This window comes from Pelecanus crispus, chromosome 10 (genome assembly GCF_030463565.1).
Source record: "Pelecanus crispus isolate bPelCri1 chromosome 10, bPelCri1.pri, whole genome shotgun sequence".
NCBI classification, from domain to species: domain Eukaryota; kingdom Metazoa; phylum Chordata; class Aves; order Pelecaniformes; family Pelecanidae; genus Pelecanus; species Pelecanus crispus.
This window is the reverse complement of record NC_134652.1, coordinates 16232970-16251438: the sequence shown is the minus strand read 5'-3', so window position 1 is coordinate 16251438 and position 18469 is coordinate 16232970. Positions and strand designations below refer to the sequence as shown.

Below are 18469 nucleotides of genomic sequence, written 5' to 3'. Positions count from 1 at the left end.
CAGTGGGCATCCTACCTCCTGCACCTTCTGGGTGATGTGGCATAACATGAATCTCTCTCTTTAGGTTTGGTCCCTGTCCGCGGGCAGAGTTGGGCAGTGTCTACATACAGTGCAGACAGAGGATCGAGTGTGGTCCATTGCTATCAGCCCATTACTAAGGTAACTGAGCTCTCTTTATTCCCAATTTCCAACAGATAGAAGTAGAGGAGTTGACTAGGCTGTGTATCTGCAAATCTCTCCAAGGCACCTGTGTGACACCTCAGGGACTTTTGATGTGGGTGGAGGCTGATCAGGTGCTTGTGCCTGCAGCAGAAACTCAGGGAAGAGCCTGTGGTCTTTGTTCCCCAGAACATCTGAGTGGTCTCCTCGTAAAGAGGCTGTGAAAACAGCCCTGTGATCCTGTTACTGTCCCAGGTGGGACCTGTTCATTCTTACTTGCAGAGCAGACTCTCTGACTTACCCTGCCTTGCTAATTAGAAGCAGTGAGCTGGATCCTCTTGAGGTTTTCTGTACTGAAAAGGTGCCAACTTGTGTTCTCATTCTCTGGCAGAAGAGATGCCAAGAAAAAAGGTCCCTGCTTTTTTGCTTGGGAAGCTAGCTTGGAGCTGTGTGCAGTGGTTAGTGCTCAGTTTTCTTGGTAAATTGAGCATGCTGGACTGGGAAAGATGGAAGTGGAGTTCAGGGATGAGGTTTTCCAGCCTCTACTGCCTGTAGCCCTGTGCTTCTAGCGTGGGCATAATGCTACAACTACAACTTCAGCATGGGAGGCAAGGGCAGTATCTACACCAGTGTCTTCTAGGGTGTTTTTCAAAGTGCTTCTGTTCTTGAGGAAGTGAAAATCTGAGAAACTTAAACTCTTGCTGTTAAAATCTTCGACCGGCTAGCAACAACCTGTCTCTTTGGTGCACTGTTAAGCTGGTGGTCTGCATGCAAGAGAGATTCTTCCTCAGCCTTCCTCAAGGGAGCGGGGGAAGAAGAGCTGTTGTTGCTGTCCATGTGATACCTGCAACTAGTGAATTTTAGGCCTGTGCAAAACCAAAATACTTCCCACAACTGCTCTCCTCATTAGACTTCCAAGCTTGTTTTGCAGGCAGCAGAAACTTAGTGGTACGGAGCTAATGGCATTATCAGGGAAATGACCCTCGAGGCCTACTATGATTTTTGATTCCCTTGTCCCATTGCTCCGAGTATTTGAGACAGATAGTGTTTTCAAAGAAGTGCCATGTGTGTTAATGCTGCTGCAGGATGTTAGATAGAAGCCCTTTGCTGTCTTCTGTGCCGCAGGGGCCTCTCTTCTAGCAGACAGGCTCTGCCCCTAGCACCATGGCTGGTTAGAGCCCAATGGCATGCTGCTTCCTACTCCTAAGTGATGACCTACTGAGGTGGCCTCTTGTCAGGACAGTGTTCCTCTCCCTGGTGTGCACGCTTGTGCACACTCTCTGTCACAATATTTACCCACTGTCTCCCCACCTCCCCTTTCCTCCCTGCAGAGTGATAAATGGGAGGTGGTGGAACAGCTACCCCATGAACAAGTGGGCTTAAGTTGTGCACTCTCATTCTTTTATGAGACTGTGGACTGTACCAGCCTCCCCCACTAGCCCACCCTACCACCCCCCCTTACACCTCCATATTTTGGGGAGGGGGGGGTGAGGAATTAGAGCCAATTAGCCACGTCATTAATTCTTCAATTTGATGGCTGATATAGCAGGGCCTGAAACACGCTGCTGACCTCGTATAATGGGAACCCTGCTCCTTAACATATTGACGATGGGAGAAGTTAATTAAAATTCCACAGAGAGAAGGTGTCGGCTAACCTATAAACCTGTCGCTTCTCAGAACAAATCGCAGCCATCCTAGAAGAGAGAGAGGATCAGAGCAGGAGGGCATGTGGCGGGGGAGGGCCAGGGCAAGGGGCAGGGGAGATGAATTTTTCACTAATAGGTTTTATTGCTTGCTGTCTAATGAGTATCAAAAAGATAATATCTGGTTTCTAGCATGGTCTGCTTTGGGGAGCTCTGTGGTTTCTCTTTTATTTGCAGAGCCCATATTTCACCCGTATGCATTCCCTATGCACTTGTGTGTGAAGCTTTTCCTCCCTTGCAGTCCCCATCCTTCTCGCTGAGCTTAGATGCATTTGTTCCTCAGTGAGGCTGAACGTGGCCTATAACCTCCACTTCCTCCTAAACATTTGACATGCCCTCCCGATTCTCCCTTCTTGTGCTGCTGTAAACTGAGAGTTCCTCCATAAGAAGAGATAATAGTTCTGCTGGTGTAGAACTGCTGTAGAATCAGGCTCCAACCACCTAAGTATTTTGGCCCATCTGTGCTGATCTCTCTGCTATGGACACATAGAGCTCAGGAACAGCTCAAAGCAGTTGTGCACAGTGGGGTAGAAGCAGGGAGGGGTCCTCTAGCTCTAGTCATTCGAAAGTGCTTTGGAGAGGCTGCAGTTTCCTGAGCTGGAGGTTTGCCAGGACTAAGTCTCTCTAGAGCAGTCAGGGTTGTATTCTTACCGAACTTCAACTGTTAATGGGCAGGACTGAAACTTTTCTTCTTGCTCTTGCGATACCTCCCTCTGTGTGAAGCTTTCTTAGAAAGTATCCCATGTGCTCCTGACCCACAGCTGGGTTTTCTGCTGTCTCTGCTGTAGTCCTGCTCTAATATGCAGTGCCTGTACGCCCAAACTAAACTTCAGAGACTTGTGCTCTTAAAGTGTGGCTCCTCTGGGTTCAGGCATCTCTTTTGGGTATTCTGCTTTGATTTGTGCACAGCTTTGCTGTGGCACTACAGAGATCCTCCTGCAGATGTGCTGAGCTAGGGAGAAGGCTTCCTTGCTCTTTGTATAGTGATGCTGGGCTGGATGCTCAGAGGGTCTGCAAACAGAATGATGCCTATAAGCGAGGTTAAGTAGGGTAGAAGGTAGTAAAAGGGTACCAAGAATACTGGATCTTCTCTTACTGTGCAGGGGAGAGCTGTGTTTCGTCCTTTGTGTAACCTTTTCAGCCACGGAAGCGCCTTCATATCCATGTATGTTATTAGAGCTTCATTGCTTTGGGGATCCCTAACAGTGCCCCTGCAGGGTAGCAGGGATGGGGAAGGCATTGTGTTCCTTCTGGGTTTTTAGCAGGTCTTCTGCATAGCTGTGCTCGTCGGTGTGCTTGGGACAGCAGGTCCCACGTGACCTGTTACATCGGGGACTACAGAAGAGTCTGAGAGTATGCTTAAAATAGGGTGCCTCAGCTTGCTCCAGCAACTGTTTCAGTTGGTCTCCAGAGCTGTCCTTCTTCATAGATTAGTAAAATTCTGTACTTGCAGGAAGGCTGTGTACCCTAAACCACATTTCTTAGCTGCTTATAATCCCCCTTCCCCCTGAGTTCATTTGCCTTTTGAACTCTGCGTCATGCAGATGTTAAACTTTCATTTACTGGTGCTTACTGCAGTGACTTATGTGTGCTCAGGGACCAGGGCAAGCCTGAGTGCAGTGGACCAATTCAAATGTGCGAAGTGAGGCAAACCCAGGGGTTTCTAGTGGAATAGTGGCACCTTCATGCTTTGTGATTCCCTGAGGTGGCAGTAGCCCTGGAAGAGAAGTGACCACTGTGCACTGTTTAATTTGAGGGATAGGTTTATGGAGAAAATGAGGTCCAATTGCCTGGCATTTATGGCTGCAGAAACCTAAGGCTTATGATATACGTTGTACTACTGAAATGTTCCTTTATCTTGGGGAAAACTTGTTGCAGTTTTTTTTCCCTAATGATAGAGAAGCTTGTCAACTGGAGGGGAAAGAAAAAAGTGGACCTTGATGTTAATTCGTTATTAATCTTAGATTCAGAAATTCTTTGGTGTTGGATTAAAAAAAGTATTGAAATCTAAGCTGGTTTATCCTGCTGGGTCTGGCCACTGGCATTTGCTATTTAGATTTTAAAATATTTATCATGAGAGCTCATCTTCCCATGTTGTACTTGAACTGTGTTGGATTTTAAACCAAGAAAAGAGATGATGGAAGCACAAAAATGGTTTTCAATGTGCAGCTTTAGATAGAGAGCTAGGAAACCTTTGGTGCAAACTGGGGCAACATAAGGTAACTGTAATGTGCCCTATTGTGGCAGAGCTGTGCTTTGGGTGTGTAAGCCCAAAAGACGGTCTCTCCTTTTCCAACTGTGTCACTGGTCTACTGCAGTACAGGATCTCTCCTTGCAAATGTTGCCTTGGTGAAGTGCAGACATACTCCAGAGAGGAGGAAAGTTTGTACCAAAGACTAGCTATCTGCATTGAATGTTTAATTTAAGGGAAAATTAGTAGTTCTGTGAGCAGCTGAATTTAAAAAGCCAGGCTTGCTCTATCTCTTATATTATGCAGTGTTGTAGTTGAGACCTGACTCCTCTATTTTAACATGCTAATTTGAATCTCTGTTAACCTAGTTGCCTCTCCCATGGAGTATTATGGGGAAGTAATATCTGGGGAGACCTCTGCCTCTGGACAACCTCAGACAAATTGTAAAACATACCCAATACTTGCTGGGAAAAGGAAGGAAGAGAAGGGTTACTGACAGGCACCTTGACTGAATGGGCCTCTCTTCCACGGGGAACAATCAAAATTATTAATTTTGAGGGCTTCTTTTTAATGGTTATCTGGAAACTTTTTGTGAAGGTGGAACAATCTGATCTTGCAGATTGTGTTAGAGCAAAACAACCCACTTGAGTCAGAGCAACTTTGCGGTGGGTTTAACTGTACAGTTGAAGCCCTAATGTGCAGCAGTTAAAATGCTTGATAATGTTCTCTCCACCTTCATTTCTTGCTCCACTTTTATCAGCAGATATCCCCTACTGTATATCAAGATGAGCTGTTGGCTGTAGTGGTGCTTTGTTTTGACCTAGCTTTGTGCAGTTAACCTCTCTGAGTCTGCTAGGACTTGGGACAAGTAACTGGGTTTTATTCTGGTTTGTGCATCGCCAGCAAAATAGCAGGCAGCAATAGCTTTGCTGTCCTTGGGGATCTCTGTAGAGTCTGGTTGGTTTGAATAATTGAGAGGGGACTCTGACCTGCAGCTGTTTCTTAAGCAGGGACAGGAAGAACCTGCTCAACTGTGAGATCCCAGGGTGGACTTGCAGAGTTAGTAGTGGCGTTAACTACCATCTCTTACTGACCTTGGAGAGTGATCTGGATGTGGGTTTCTAGATATATGCAATAGTCATAACCGACTTGGTGCTCTTTCACCGCAAAGCTGAAGAGCAGGAAATGAGTATCAGTTTCTCCCCTCTGGAGCTAAAATGACACCTGTGTCTTATCCGTGTGCGCTGACTGTTCCCTTGATGATGGCAGGAAGAATGCTTTGTTTTACCCTCTTAATTGTGTGATAATGACTCTGTTTGGTTGTCTTCACATGGGTGAACACATGAACATACATGTCCCTTTTCCCTCTCCTCTAGAAACACACACATATGCAAATACTTCTGTAAGTTGAGAAACTGTGCAACTTACCTTCCTTCATTTCAGTTTCTTTCCTTTGCCCTCTAAAGCTGGCTGACTGACGTGCTCCCTTTTTGTCACTTTTTGGCCAATACTCTAATGTGTATATTTTCTATGACTGTGTGAATTGGCTCACTAATGGTTGTGGGCAGGTGAGTAGGTTTTGGAAGACAGTAGCTAACTAACTTAGAACCTAGACATCTGTTTCTAATCCTGTGGAGCTGTGTTGCCTATTTAATTTTTTTTTAATCTCCGTGCAATTTTTCTCATCTTTTCCTTTGCTTGAGGGGTAAGTCTGTCTCTGAAAGGCTGGGGGAAGCATCTTTCTTGTGCTGCTTGGTTTGCACAGGAGAATCCATGTCTGTTTAATCAAGGTGACAGAAGAAACCTAGTTGAGGGGGCTGGCAGCCTTATGGTTTGAGGTTTCTATTTCCAGTTTGTGATCATATTCTCTTTGCTTTTTAAATTCGCAGGGGGAGAAGGTAACTTCACCAGACCTTGGCTGCTGTTTACCTTTGCTTGGCTGTGCAGTGTGCCTTTGTTTTTCCACCTTTGATCAGTGTCCTGCCAACAGATAATTTAGCAATTGCATCCCAGGGTGGAAGTGTGGAGTTAATGTTAAAATTAGGGGCTTTTTTTCCTTTCCTAACTTCTCTGGCTGATGGAGCAGAGAAGGGGAGAGGGGAGGTGAAGGGGGCCATAAATTCTAGACCTGGTGATTCTGCTCCTTGTAGAGAAATGAAAGCCTCTGATGTCTCTTCAGCACTTTCATTAACATTTAAATTAAGGGTTTGTTTTTCAGGCGGCTTCAGTCACAGCCCTTTCATAGCCTGACACATGGAGGCTGTTCTCTCTCTTTCTCTCTCTCTTTTTCCAGCTTGCAAATCAGTGTACAATAGTAATCACTGCTGTATTTTTTTTTTCTGATCTCTCAGGAGGGCAGCGACCTGACAAGCTGTACCAGAGGTTCAAAGAGAATCAGAAACAGAGTGCAAAGGTAGATGGGCAGGAGGATGCCAGGTTTCACTCCTACAATTAGAGCAGTGTCTGTTCCCTCCCCTGCCTTTCAAAGGGCTGCTTTTGCGGGCGGGGAGGGACAGAGAGGGATGGACCTTCTTGCACGGTGAGAGCCCCAGGTGCAGATGCCTCTAACCAGGCTCAGCTTCCACTGTTACTCCTCCCAGATGAGGCTGGAGGTGTCACTCAGGGGATGCAAGCTCATGCCCCGAGGTGGGAAGTGGAATTGTAGTGTCCTAAGATAGCAGCCTAGCCCCTCTAAAGGAGTGTTGATTCACTCTGAGGTCCTCAGCCTGCCATTGGCATTTGAAAGGAGGGCAATAGTGGAGGATATTGCCCTGAAGTAAGAAACTTGCCTCTCTTCTATGCTGCAGCACTGAAGTCATGTCTGCTCTGAGCACTGCACCTTATTGTAAGGGTACAGGAGATAGCTGGTTTGAAGTGTCCATTTGGATCTTGACTTACAACAGCCTAAACCAGGCCATGCCTTGCTATGGTTAAGTAATTTCTGGTATAGGAGCTAGTTGGTTTAACATCAAGAAGAAAAATCTGTCTTCCACCTGCTTCAACAATTGTATAAGAGCCAAGGAACAAGGGGACAGTCTTAGGAATGACAATGGCTTGCAGTGGAGAAGCAGTATAGTAGGATTTATGTAAACACATGAGTCTTTGTCCCAAAGTTCTTTCGGAATCTTCTGCTTCTCGTCTCCCACCCCCACTGGTCACCACTGGGAGGCTGTTATCTTCTGCAGGCTCTCTAATGGAAGTTAGGGAACTCTGAGTAGCACTGAACTGGTGTCTTTCATGAGCTAAAAGTGGATAAAAGGCAGAGGAAAATGAGCCAACACATGAGCCAAGTGTTTTGCATAATGAAACCTGCAGCTTGGTTGCTGTGACTGCCGTTCTTGTCTTCACTCTACCACCACCCCACATTTGCTTGTCTTTCACTAAGAGCTTCATCCAGATGGGCTTTAAAGGATGCTAACAGGATGAGAGCAGCAAGCTGGCAGTGGGATTGGGAAGGGTATTCCCTGCATGCTGGTAGATATGGTGCATCAAGAGGGGTGCCAGAAGTTTCTGTTTCTTCAAGATTGGTCTTATGTGTACCAGTGGTGGCCATGATTTATACCATCTGGAGGACCTAATTCAAAATCACACACTTGTGGAAGCCTCCTATATATGCTGGAAAATGTGTCTGTTCTGGGGTTTAGATTTTTTTGCCCTTTTGTGTGAACTACCACAGGCTGTAGTCTGTCACTTCTTGTGTCACTGTTGTCAGGTTGAAAATTCATGTGTAACTGTTCTGTTACTGGGTGTATGGTGATGGCTGTCAGACAGTGAGCGATACAGACCAACTTTTCGGGGCAGGTGATCTTGTCCGTATTCCAAGTGCTCTGGAGCTTTGTGGTGGGATGTACTTCTCTGATTCCATGTGACCCAGGCTCTAACTGTTTTCTACCACCCATCTGATTGCTCTGTCACAGCAGGTGGGTCCTAATTCCTCTCTGTGAGAGATTTCTGCATAGTCCTAAGAACTGCCATCAACGTCGTCTTGGTATCTTCATCCTATATAATGCAACGGGGATCCAGAATGTCTGCTCTGCGCTGCTGGCTGGCATCCATCCATTCTTCCAGGTGCTTCAGCTTTTGAAGGTTCATAGGTTCACGCCCCCTGAGTTGTTCTTCTTCAGGGCCCACTGTTGGATGGTGCTGAGCATGTTTCATGAAACCCGCAGCCTGTGCAAACCAAAGCTATCAGGAACGGGAAAGAGGATGCTTAGTACTTGTCACACAGGGTCCTCGATTGTGACTTCTGAGCTACCTCCAGTGTTGCTCAGTCTGTAACTTTTCAATGAGGAAGGCTTTTAATTTAAGCTCTCCTGAGGCTGGATGCCAGCATGGAGCCCAGCTTGGCTGCCCCAGCAGTACTTGGGGCAAGTGTGCTGTGGCACTAACTGGGGTAACTCCTACTAAATTCTCTTTGGAAGCTCCACTGTATTTATGGGTGGGGAGGGTGGGGGGAAGCCTGCCCTCCCACCTTCCCCCATGTTGTCTCAAAAGGCCCTGGTGCATCTTTGATTAGGTGTAGGTCAAAAGAATTTCCACATCGTGACCTTAATAACTGGGGTTGATTGGCAGGCGGTCTGCGGAGAGGGAGCAGCCTGTCCCTTTCATCTCCCTTGGTGCCATGCTGGGACAATGGGCCAGCATATTTTCCTTGTTGTTCCTCATTTGAAAAGGGTCTGGTATCTCTACTAGGTACCTGTGACATGGGGGTCTTGATTGGGGTCTCATAAAGGGCCCTGTCAGTGTGTCCAAAGGCCGGGAATACAAAGGCGATCAGTGGGTGGGGGTCTCAGCTGACCACTGAAGAAGGGAGGGGAGGGTCCTGGAAGCAGTGGAGGGAGAAGCGACCCCTGATGGGAGACCTTAAAGGGGGGAGGGGGGTGGGAGGCGGCCCATTTTTGTCCCGAACTCATCAAGCACATCTGCAGAATTGTCCCAGCCACTGCCTCCCAGTTTCAAAAGAAAATGATCGTTTGATAAACCGTCCTGATTCACCACTTTCTCACAAGGGAGGGAGACCCACCTTTGACCTCTATGATTTCACATTGGGCCCAGCTCCCCCACCCCATCCAATTGCTGGAGAAACTTTGAAATGCATCCCTTGCGCTCCCTCTCCTTCTTCCCTCTTTCCCTTTACTCTTCCCCCCCGCCTCTTTTTTTTCCTCCCCCCCCCCCCCCCCCCCCCTCCTATTTCCACCACCCCCACCTTCCCTGCTCTCCCGCTTTGTAAAAAAGCAGACGTACTGCTTTGGAGTTTAGGCAAGTAATTAGTAAAATCTTTTCTGCAGCACAATAAAACCGCAGTGCTTGGCCCGCGTATTCCCACAATTTACATACTCGCGGGCATTCGAGAAAACAGGTGGCATTCCCAGTGCATCGCTGCCTATGAAAATCATTTGGAAGGCAGGGAAGGGAGGGTGCTGGGACTCGCTTGCTCCTGCGAGCTATAGGAATGTGCATGAATATATTAAAATATTTTCACACAATGCTTGTATTTTCCAACGGGAAGAGGCATCTTCTGGATGAAAGGCGGCTGGCCCAGACACAGGCCTCTTCTGAACGCTCTTTCCCACTCAGGGTTTGTTCGCATGGACCAGATGGAGAGGGGGCCTGGTGGGGAGGAAAGGGCAAGGGTGCTATCTATGAAGAGTAAATCTTTGTGTGCCTCCTACCCGCTCCCTGTTTGTGGTCCCAGAAAGTTAGGCTATGAGGGAATCGTGTCTGCAGCGGGGGGCAGGAGGGGGGATCATCAGGACTTTCTGCAAAAGCTTTTGGAGGCATTGCAAATGTAGAGAGGAAATAGCTTGTAATGGAGCATATAGTTCTCTGACTGACGGGATTCAGGGGCTACAGCAGGAAATGACTGAGAGGGAGCTGGCTATCTCGGGCAGTATTAGCAAAGTGCCTATTTATAACAGAAAACACTCTTGCAGTACTTTTCCAGCCTCACCTTATTGTCCAAGAACAGGCTGCTCAGTGCTCAGCCTGGGCAACGTATCCAGCTGTTCCTTTCCTTTTTCTGAGAGTGTAGTTGTTCCAGGCTGTGCCACAGGTGGAACCCAGCAGTTCCCACTCCATTTCAGTCAGGGACCATTTAGCTACGTTGCCCGTAGAGAGGTTCTTTGGGTGCTTTCAACTTGTAGGGTATTGACAACAGATGTGTGGTGAAACCTTTGCTGAGAGTGTTGATCAGGGATTTCCTTTCTAATGGACAAGAATTGAAGGAGAGAATTGAAGTGAAGGGAGGGAGAGGCTCAACACAAGTAGTGAATGTCTTGGCTTAGGAGCAGGGTGTGCATGTAGGGAAGACCCTGGGTTTCAGCTCCGGGGATAATGTTTTGATTGAGAATACTGGGACAGGTTGCAAAGGGGCCTTGCTGGAGGAAACAGAAGTAGGTTGGTGGCTGGATTGTTTTTTTAATAATATTCTTTTGGTGAAAATGCCCTTTGAAATGCCCTTTGAAGTGGTGTGGCACCAGCATGGTGATCTGGATGTCTGTCTCATATGTGCTACAGATACAGCCTTTGTAGAAACCTCTTTTGGGCAGGCATCCTGTCTAGATGGGTTCTGCCCTGAGGATTTACAAGCCTGCCCACAGCCAACCGGAACCACGGCAGCACAAATTTATGGATGCCATGAAGAGCTATTCCAAAGCCCATGCTACCCAGCTCAAGCCTCTGCTCTCCTGAAGGAACTTATCAAAACACAGGCTCCCAGAGCAAGGCACAACCCTTTTAGAGAGGAGTAGGAAGAACTTTACTGAGACTTTCTCCTCAGCTAAGCCAACTTTCCTTGTCCTTTCTGACAAGACTGTCTTTCTGACAGGTGGGAAAGAATGTATTCCCCAGCCCTGCAAGGAGCTAAACAATTCAGCATCTCAAAACCTTTTGCAAAAGGGTATTCTTGCATGGCAGCTGTTCCTAAAATGGATCTGCAGAAGTAGCAAAGCTCTGTAATGCTGTTTCTCCCAGCTGGCCTGCACTGGTCATACTGGTGTTGGTCGTGGTGCAAAGGTCTCTAACCTTTTGTTGGAAACAACCAACAACCCAACTGGCAAGAGGGCTTACTTTTTATTTTTAATTATTGTCTTCCCAATTCCCTGCTCCTCCCCTTCATCTTTCTGCATTTTTTAAAGAGGCAGTGGAGGGAAAAAAAGCTTTGGTTTTTGTTTGGGAAGGGGGTTAGGAAGGGCAACGTGGCCCCTGCAACCTCTCATAGGGGTGTCTTGTCAGGGTGCGGCATGAAGGGCACAAACAGATCATAACCTTTAAATGAAAATGTGATGGAGGGGAGAGATGAAAGCAGTGAAACAAATTAGATACATCTAGAGGGGGTGCTCAACTGGAGAAAATTAGCATTTCTTCCTAATTGGAGTTCAGGGCATTCCATTACAGGGTTTCATTACAAGGAGGGAAGCACTGGGCCTCTTTGGGGGATTCCCCCCTGCCCTCAGTTCTTCTAAAAGTAAAAAAAATATATTTGGGAGAGAACTGAGAAAGGACTGAATTTATCAGAGTGAAGGTTTCAGACTGCTGCAGGAAGAGGAATGATAGTAAAGCACCAGTTCTCTGTTTATTAAGAGAAGAAAGTGATGATTGTGTGCACATGAAGTCAGGTGCTAGTCCTAGTTTTCCTGAAGGAAACTAAAAAGTTTACAGGAGGCTTCAGGTGATGGTAACTTTCTGATGCTAGTACTTGCTGAATCAAATTTGTAGACTGTATCCAAAATGCACTAGTTTGTTGAAGCATAGGGATATGTATTTTGTGACTAAGATCAGCGGAGTCAATTCAAGCCTGCTTTACGCTGCTTATCAAGTCCATGCTGTGCAAAGCACTTGTTCAAGGCATGTCTGTCTGATTCTGCCTCTAACTGCCTCCTGTTGTATCCAACAGGAATTTGGATATATCCCTGGGAAAGTAATGGCCAACGTCCAGTGTGGAATGTCTGGGGCTTGTGTATAGCTTTGTGGTCCAAATAGCTTGTGCCAACTTGAGAAATAGGCGTGCATGGATGTTCTTTATATGTGCATCTTTACATATAAACAGGTGCTAAGAATAACTTAGAGGGAATTCAAGGGAGAAGGAATCTCTAGATTAGGAGTGGGGGGAGACAGTGTCTTTCTTCCAAACAGGGATTGGATTATTTATCAGTCAGTGCTCTCAGGAAAGGTGGGGCAGGGGGAGAAGAAAAAAAGAAAAGCAGACTTGCTTCAGGTGTATGGTATGCAACGTATGTTGCTCTGCCAATCCACAGTTAGAAAATTTCCTGTTCCAGCTCAGGAGAGGGAATATATAAGCATAGGAATGTAGATTGTAGGAAACTGCTGAAGGAAGGGTCCTGTCTGCACAGAAGGTGGTTCCTAGCAGAGTGGGAGGCTCTGTCATCTGCATGCCCAGGATGAGGTTGCAGATGATAATGAATTTACAGAATTCATAAATGTAAATCTGTGACTTAACCCGTGCTGCTGAATTTTGGCATTTTGACACAAAGCATAGCACTGCCCACAGGAGTATCTTCAGGCCTAGAGTTAAAATACTGTCAAAAATGAAAGCATGGCTCAGAGGTGGGCTTCTCCCATATTAGGTCTGTCACACATCAGGATGATGATGTCTCCCATCCCAGCCTTCTCTAGCCACTTCAGTTCTCGCAAAACATGCTTTGTAGACTGTTTAAAATGAGCAAATGCATCAGTCTGGCTCTAGATTAGTAAAGCAAACTACTTTTGAAACACTGGGGGACGTAGAGAGGGGATGGGAGCAGGACCAGAGAGGCTGGAGTTTGGAGAGGAGCAAATGACTAGGAGGGGAGATAGTCAGACTTGAAGGGAAACTGGTTCCTCTGAAGAATGTGAGTTTCTCCTCAGTGTGTGCAGTTGTGCATCTGGCGTGTGTGCTAATATACTTTAAAATACAGCATGCCAGAGTGCCTCTTGCCTGTAGCTAACCTTCAGCTTCCCTGGGTAGCTGGCATCCTGCATCTCTATTGTGAGTGGAATCAGACACTGGAAATGTGTGGACAGACTTGTGTGGCTATGACTCTCTCCTTGGCTCTGTTGCCTCTGTTTTTTTTCTCAGAGTGGTGTGAGGCTGCTGCAGACTGGAAGGCAGATTGAAAAGTCTGTTCTCTCTGCATGGTGTTGCCTGTAGTGTGTTCTGTGGTTCATTATCTAGTATTTGTCAGGTCTTCCCTACCTTCTGTCCCACCTGCATGAAGCACAACCACTGCAACCGCTTTCTTGCTCTAATGAGGTGTTGTGTGTTCAGGATGCTGCATTCACCATCTCTGCACATGCCTGTGTGTGGAATGTACTCTTACTGCTTTGTAGGCATCCTGACACTTCACAGATGCATGGCTAATTTGGGGCCAGGTATTAAAGCCAGCTTTTAATGTGTGTTGCCCTGTCTAATTAGTAAATCCTTGTTCTCTCCCCTCTGAGATTGAGGTACATATTCCTCTAAGTCTAGCCCGTCCATCAAAGCGGACCTGAAATGAGGCCCTGCTATGGTTGCTGGACATGGGCAGCTAATGAAGAGAGAGAGACCATTTCCTTTGAGAAGAGAGACCTGTACCAAGGTGATTGATAGTCCCAGAGATCTATTAGTGTGGGGGCTGGATAGAAGCTTGCAAACTGGAACCCAACAGCTTTGTGTTTTTTCAGGGGAAGAAGAAGTCTGGTGGTCATCAGTGTGTGTACCTCTTCCCCCCTGCTCCAAAAAAAAAAAAAAGGAGACTAAAGAAAGAAGGAAGCAGCTGTCTTGAGCTTTGCACCTGCGCTTTGTTCGGTGACCTGCTTCGCCTGTCCAAGGCAGATTTAATGAGGGATGGGGATGGAGCAGGACTGTCTGATGGAACAGGTTTTCTCTTGCTTCTTATTTCCTGTCTTGCACAGAGTATTGATTAGTGCATGTGGCCTAGAGCATGTCTTCCTTTTCCATATAAGGCCCCTGGATTTTCTTCTCTTTGACAATGGAGAAGCAAGGGAGCCTGCTACAGAAATTAGAAAAGCAATAATGTTTGTCTAGCATCTGTCTTCTGATGGTCTCAGAGCAATCTGGTAACATGGATTGTGTGCAGACCACTTCAGAAGTTTGTAGCCTGGCAGAACAAGGACTTCATGCTCCTGGTGTGTGGTGGAAAATATCAGGTACTTTAGTAGTATTGAGTGCAGGTGAACAGTACTGTTCCCACTGTACAATGGCTCTGTTCTCTGCTGCCCAAAGTGTGGTTTGTGAGACCCTGATGGTCCTCAGACTCGTGTTGGCTGTCTAGCTCTTGCAGTGAAGCCAGCGATATGGGTCCCTGCTGGTCTAGGTGTGACTGGGACTGGTTGAAGCCTCAAAGTTTGGAGCAACCAATTAACTCTAACCCGCCTCAGAAGGGGTGATGAACCAACAGGGTCTGAAGAGGAGATACAGCAGGTGAACACTCCTCTGTACCAAAGAAATGTCTGCATTACTAGTTTGTGTCTTGTTTTTGTGGTCTTTCCCTGTATTTGGTCCCAAGTCAAACACTCTGCAGAAGTTGTTGATGTGCTGATATTTGGTTGCCTGCATTAGGCAGTTCTGGTAAAACCAGCCTGAAAAGAAATATGGAGAGTAAGATGGTGGTGGGTAAGCTTAGGTGTGGAAGTGTTATTCACCAAATCCTATGATAGTAGAACTAGAGACATTTGAAATTACTAGGAGATTGCTTTAAAATGGACAAAAGATAGTATTTCTTCACACAATGTGTAGTGAACTTCCTGCTCCAGAATGTTATGGAGGTGGATGATGCCAGCAGTTTTGAAAGGGCTTTGGCAAATTCATGGATAGCAGACCCATAATGAAGGTCTAGGTAGGATACTCTCTCTAAAATTCTTAGTACGGCAATTGTGAATGCTGGGGCAGTACAAAGAGAATGACCACAGAAAGTTGCCAAGCTCACATGTTCTTCCTAAACAGCATCTGCTAGTACCACTGCTGGAGACAAAATGGTGAACTAGATGGGCCATGGCTTGACCAAGGTGGACATTTCTCATGCTCATCTGGCCGTGGTGGGTCAGTCCAGCATCCGTCTACCCCAGTGTTTGGTGTCCAGCAGTGGTCAGTAGTAGATGTCTAGGGAGAAGGGTAAGAAACAAGACAAGTGCAAAAAGATCCTTTCCTGCCTGTTCCCTCCCAGCTTCCAGTGATGGGGAGGTTAGGGTTTCCCTGGCTAGAGTTTGCATCTGGACCAGTGTTTCTTTCATATTTGCAGAGGCTAGCTCTGTGAGCAGCTCATCTCTTCTTTCTGAACCTGTTAGTGTGCTGTTCTTTATAGGCTCCTTTCCAATTCAGTGTCGTGTCCTGAGGAAGAAGCACTTTGTCCTATTTTTAAACCTTTTGCCTGACCATCTTATGGGGCTATACAGTGAATGATTCCTCCCTCTGGATACCCTCTGCTCTGTTTATGATTTTAGCATTTTTCCCAAGCCACCCCAACTCTAGTATCGATAGCCTTGTGCGAAGCAGTAGCAAACCACGACTGTTGTGAGTACTTGCTGGCCAGTTCTTATTTAGAGTGGACTTCACATGTAGGCATCCCTGAGATGTGGTAAGCTCATCATTTCCTCCCAGTGCAGCCTCTGACTGGAGTCCACAGAGATGCAGCCTAACCTGAATTGATGGTCATGTAATTGGATCTTGTGTATCCACATGATAAAGATCAGTGACAGCTTTGTCTGGGACACTCCTAACTGACAGAATCAAATACTGACACTTAGTAATGTGCTCATTTCAGTGGAGGACGTATGAGCGAGCTTGCTTCTGGCATTTCTTCATGTGGGCGTTTGACTTGCCAAGTAAAAATGGTTCTTTTAATAACTGTGCTTTTTGGATGAGACTTCCTAAACTCTCAGAGCGCATCGGTATAGGGCAGGCCATGGAAAGGAGGAAACTGTGGTTTCACACTCCTGCCCACAAAGCTGCCTGTGCATCTAAAGCTTCCAGACTTCTGTTCCTTGAAGTGTTGGAGGACTGACTGCCAGCAGGTTGTCCTGTTTCACCTAGACAGCAGCTTACTGAGGGGCAGGAGGCAGTGTGGTACTAAATATCCCTTGATCAGATATTTCTTGACATCAAAGGACGATTTGTTTTAGGGAATCTTCTGTTCCATTGCTGACCTGGGAGACATGTGCCTGAAGGGGCTTTTTCCCAGTCCTTTCCCGTGCAATTCTTTCCCTCCTACTCCATTTTCTGTGTCACTTTTTTTTTTTCCCCAATATGTCCTTTCCCTGTCTCTACAGCATCTATTTTGCCTGACCCCTTTCCTGTCTTCATCTGGCTAATCTCAGTTATCACTGAAATTCAATAGTTCTTGTCCTGCCTTGCAGCCCAGCCTGATTACAGATACTGAAGATGATAACTTATGCTGTGAACCTGTGTTTTATTGTATATTGATGACAGGATGGTTTGAGCTCTGGTTCCTGCAAAACTTTTTCAGCGGGTTTTTGGGTAGTTTAGGATCAGTGTGGGAGATGGCCACTAAACATCCTTATGCCTTAGACCCATGTTGTCTGTTTGGTTGTTTAATGAAATCTTGTGTGCCTTTCTCTGCATACAGGGCTGGCCCGTCTGGCAGGTTTTATTTCTCACTCCGGTGCTTGGTTGTGAGGAAGCATGCCCTGAACCTGCAGATGGAGAGCAGGGGCTTCATTCAGGATCTTGGTTGCTTAGGGGTAAACAGTTGACATACTCCAAATGCGTAGCATGAAAACCCTGAAGCAAATCATATTGCATAGAGTGGAGAGCTGGGGAGGGGGAAGCTGCCCAGAGCTTCAAGGGCAAGTGAATTGAGGTTGTTGCAAGCGTGTCTGCTGGGGCTGGAATGATCAGAGCAGGAAAGCTCTAGGAGTCATTTCATGGCTGAGTTAGTCAGATGAGGCTTTGCTTACCTCCTCCACAGAGCACCTGTGTCTCCATGCCTCAGTGTCCCGGACCTCTCTGTGTGCAGCATGTGCTACATATACACGCTTCTCCCCTTTCACTCTTCCTGGTCTTTAGCTTCTTAAAACCCTCTGAGCATTATTTCCTTCTGTCCTGAACAACTCATTTAGACTTCATTTGGAAATTGTTTGAATATCATAGAGCAGAGGAGGAAGATCAAGCACTCTGCTTTTAAGTGATTTGGCTTCTTTCCCCTATAAGCATGAACAAGTACAGCTCCTGCCTCTGCATGATGTGCAGAAAGAACTGCTGCCCTTTGTGAGAAGATAACAAAAGTACATGTCTGTTGAGAAGTCCTCTTCCTTACCACCCTGATCACTTTTTTCAAAATTCTCCTAAATTGGGAAGTTTGAATTTGGTATATGTGTGTGTATGGCAAAAGGAATAAGACAAAAAAATAATCTGTGGCTTGTGGCACCAGGAAAACAGATTCCTTCCCACCCCTACTTTTAAGCCGAAACATTCTTGGGTTTTAGCTTTTCTGGCAAACCCGAAAGGATTCTCTCCTCCCCCTGACTTCACTGGCATGCATGGATTGCTGGCTTATTGAAAAGTAATTTTCTGTCATATGTTCTAATGGAAAAGTTTAGATAAGCTGTCGTTATATATATGCATTTTTAAAAGAATACTTGTTAACTGAAAACTCTGCCAGTCACGTCTGAAAATACATTGGGATTGGCCCTGGCAGTCCTGAAGCTTAAAAAATAGAAAGGAGATATTTTTAAAATAGGAGAGGTTTTCTTCTTTTGCATCATGATTCTTTAAGCATTTTCTACATATGAGCATGTATTTAGACTTTTGTCCAAAGCAATGACAGCTGGAATATTTACTTAAATCAATTCTACGTGTCCCCTTGTTGTAGCATGTGGGATTGTAAGAAGAAAAAGCCCTGGATGCTGTAAGTTTTGTGATAAGGTATGAGCACAGGCAACATTACATATCTCTTCCCAGTGGTGCTGGGAATGTTCACTATATTTCTCTGCGTAGCCTTGAAACTGGCCTGGTCAACTTGGGTGTGCTTATATTTATGCTTGGTGTCAGCTTCTCAGATGCTGACATTGATTTCATGGCAAGCATATTTTGTTCAGAAGTGTCAAAGATTGCTTTTAAGGAAAAAGTCTTGAGCATTGATGAGCCAAAGGCACACAGTATCTAGCTGAACTCATCTCTGTGGCAAGCACTTAAAGCAGCTTGGGTGAGGCTGCAAGAAATTGGATTAAAATTGAAAAATGGACCTTTCTGTGGGAGTCTTCAGTAAAGTGTGGAAGATATACCTGGTCTGAAGAGAAACCAGAGTATCGTGGGGTGGAATCAGGCAACTTACTTCTCCAGTTTGCAACCTGCTGCAGCATTGGGTCACAGTTGTGTATTTTAGGCAGCTCAGAAATTACAAGTCTGTGCCCTGGGGGTTGTTCTGCCTGTCTCCTTGCTACATATCATGTCTCTGGGGAT

General features: G+C 46.1%; 2 protein-coding genes across 2 annotated transcripts in view; both read left to right on the top strand.

The window, feature by feature from the left end:
* Nucleotides 1-18469, top strand: part of OGA (O-GlcNAcase) — a 457590-nt gene that overhangs the window by 98454 nt on the left and 340667 nt on the right. The window lies entirely within an intron of this gene.
* The window catches only part of FBXW4 (F-box and WD repeat domain containing 4), a 62202-nt gene that overhangs the window by 17880 nt on the left and 25853 nt on the right, over nucleotides 1-18469 (top strand). The window contains exon 5 of the mRNA XM_075717666.1: nucleotides 65-159. Coding sequence (XP_075573781.1) covers nucleotides 65-159 — 95 coding nt within the window. The remainder of the gene's footprint in view (nucleotides 1-64; nucleotides 160-18469) is intronic.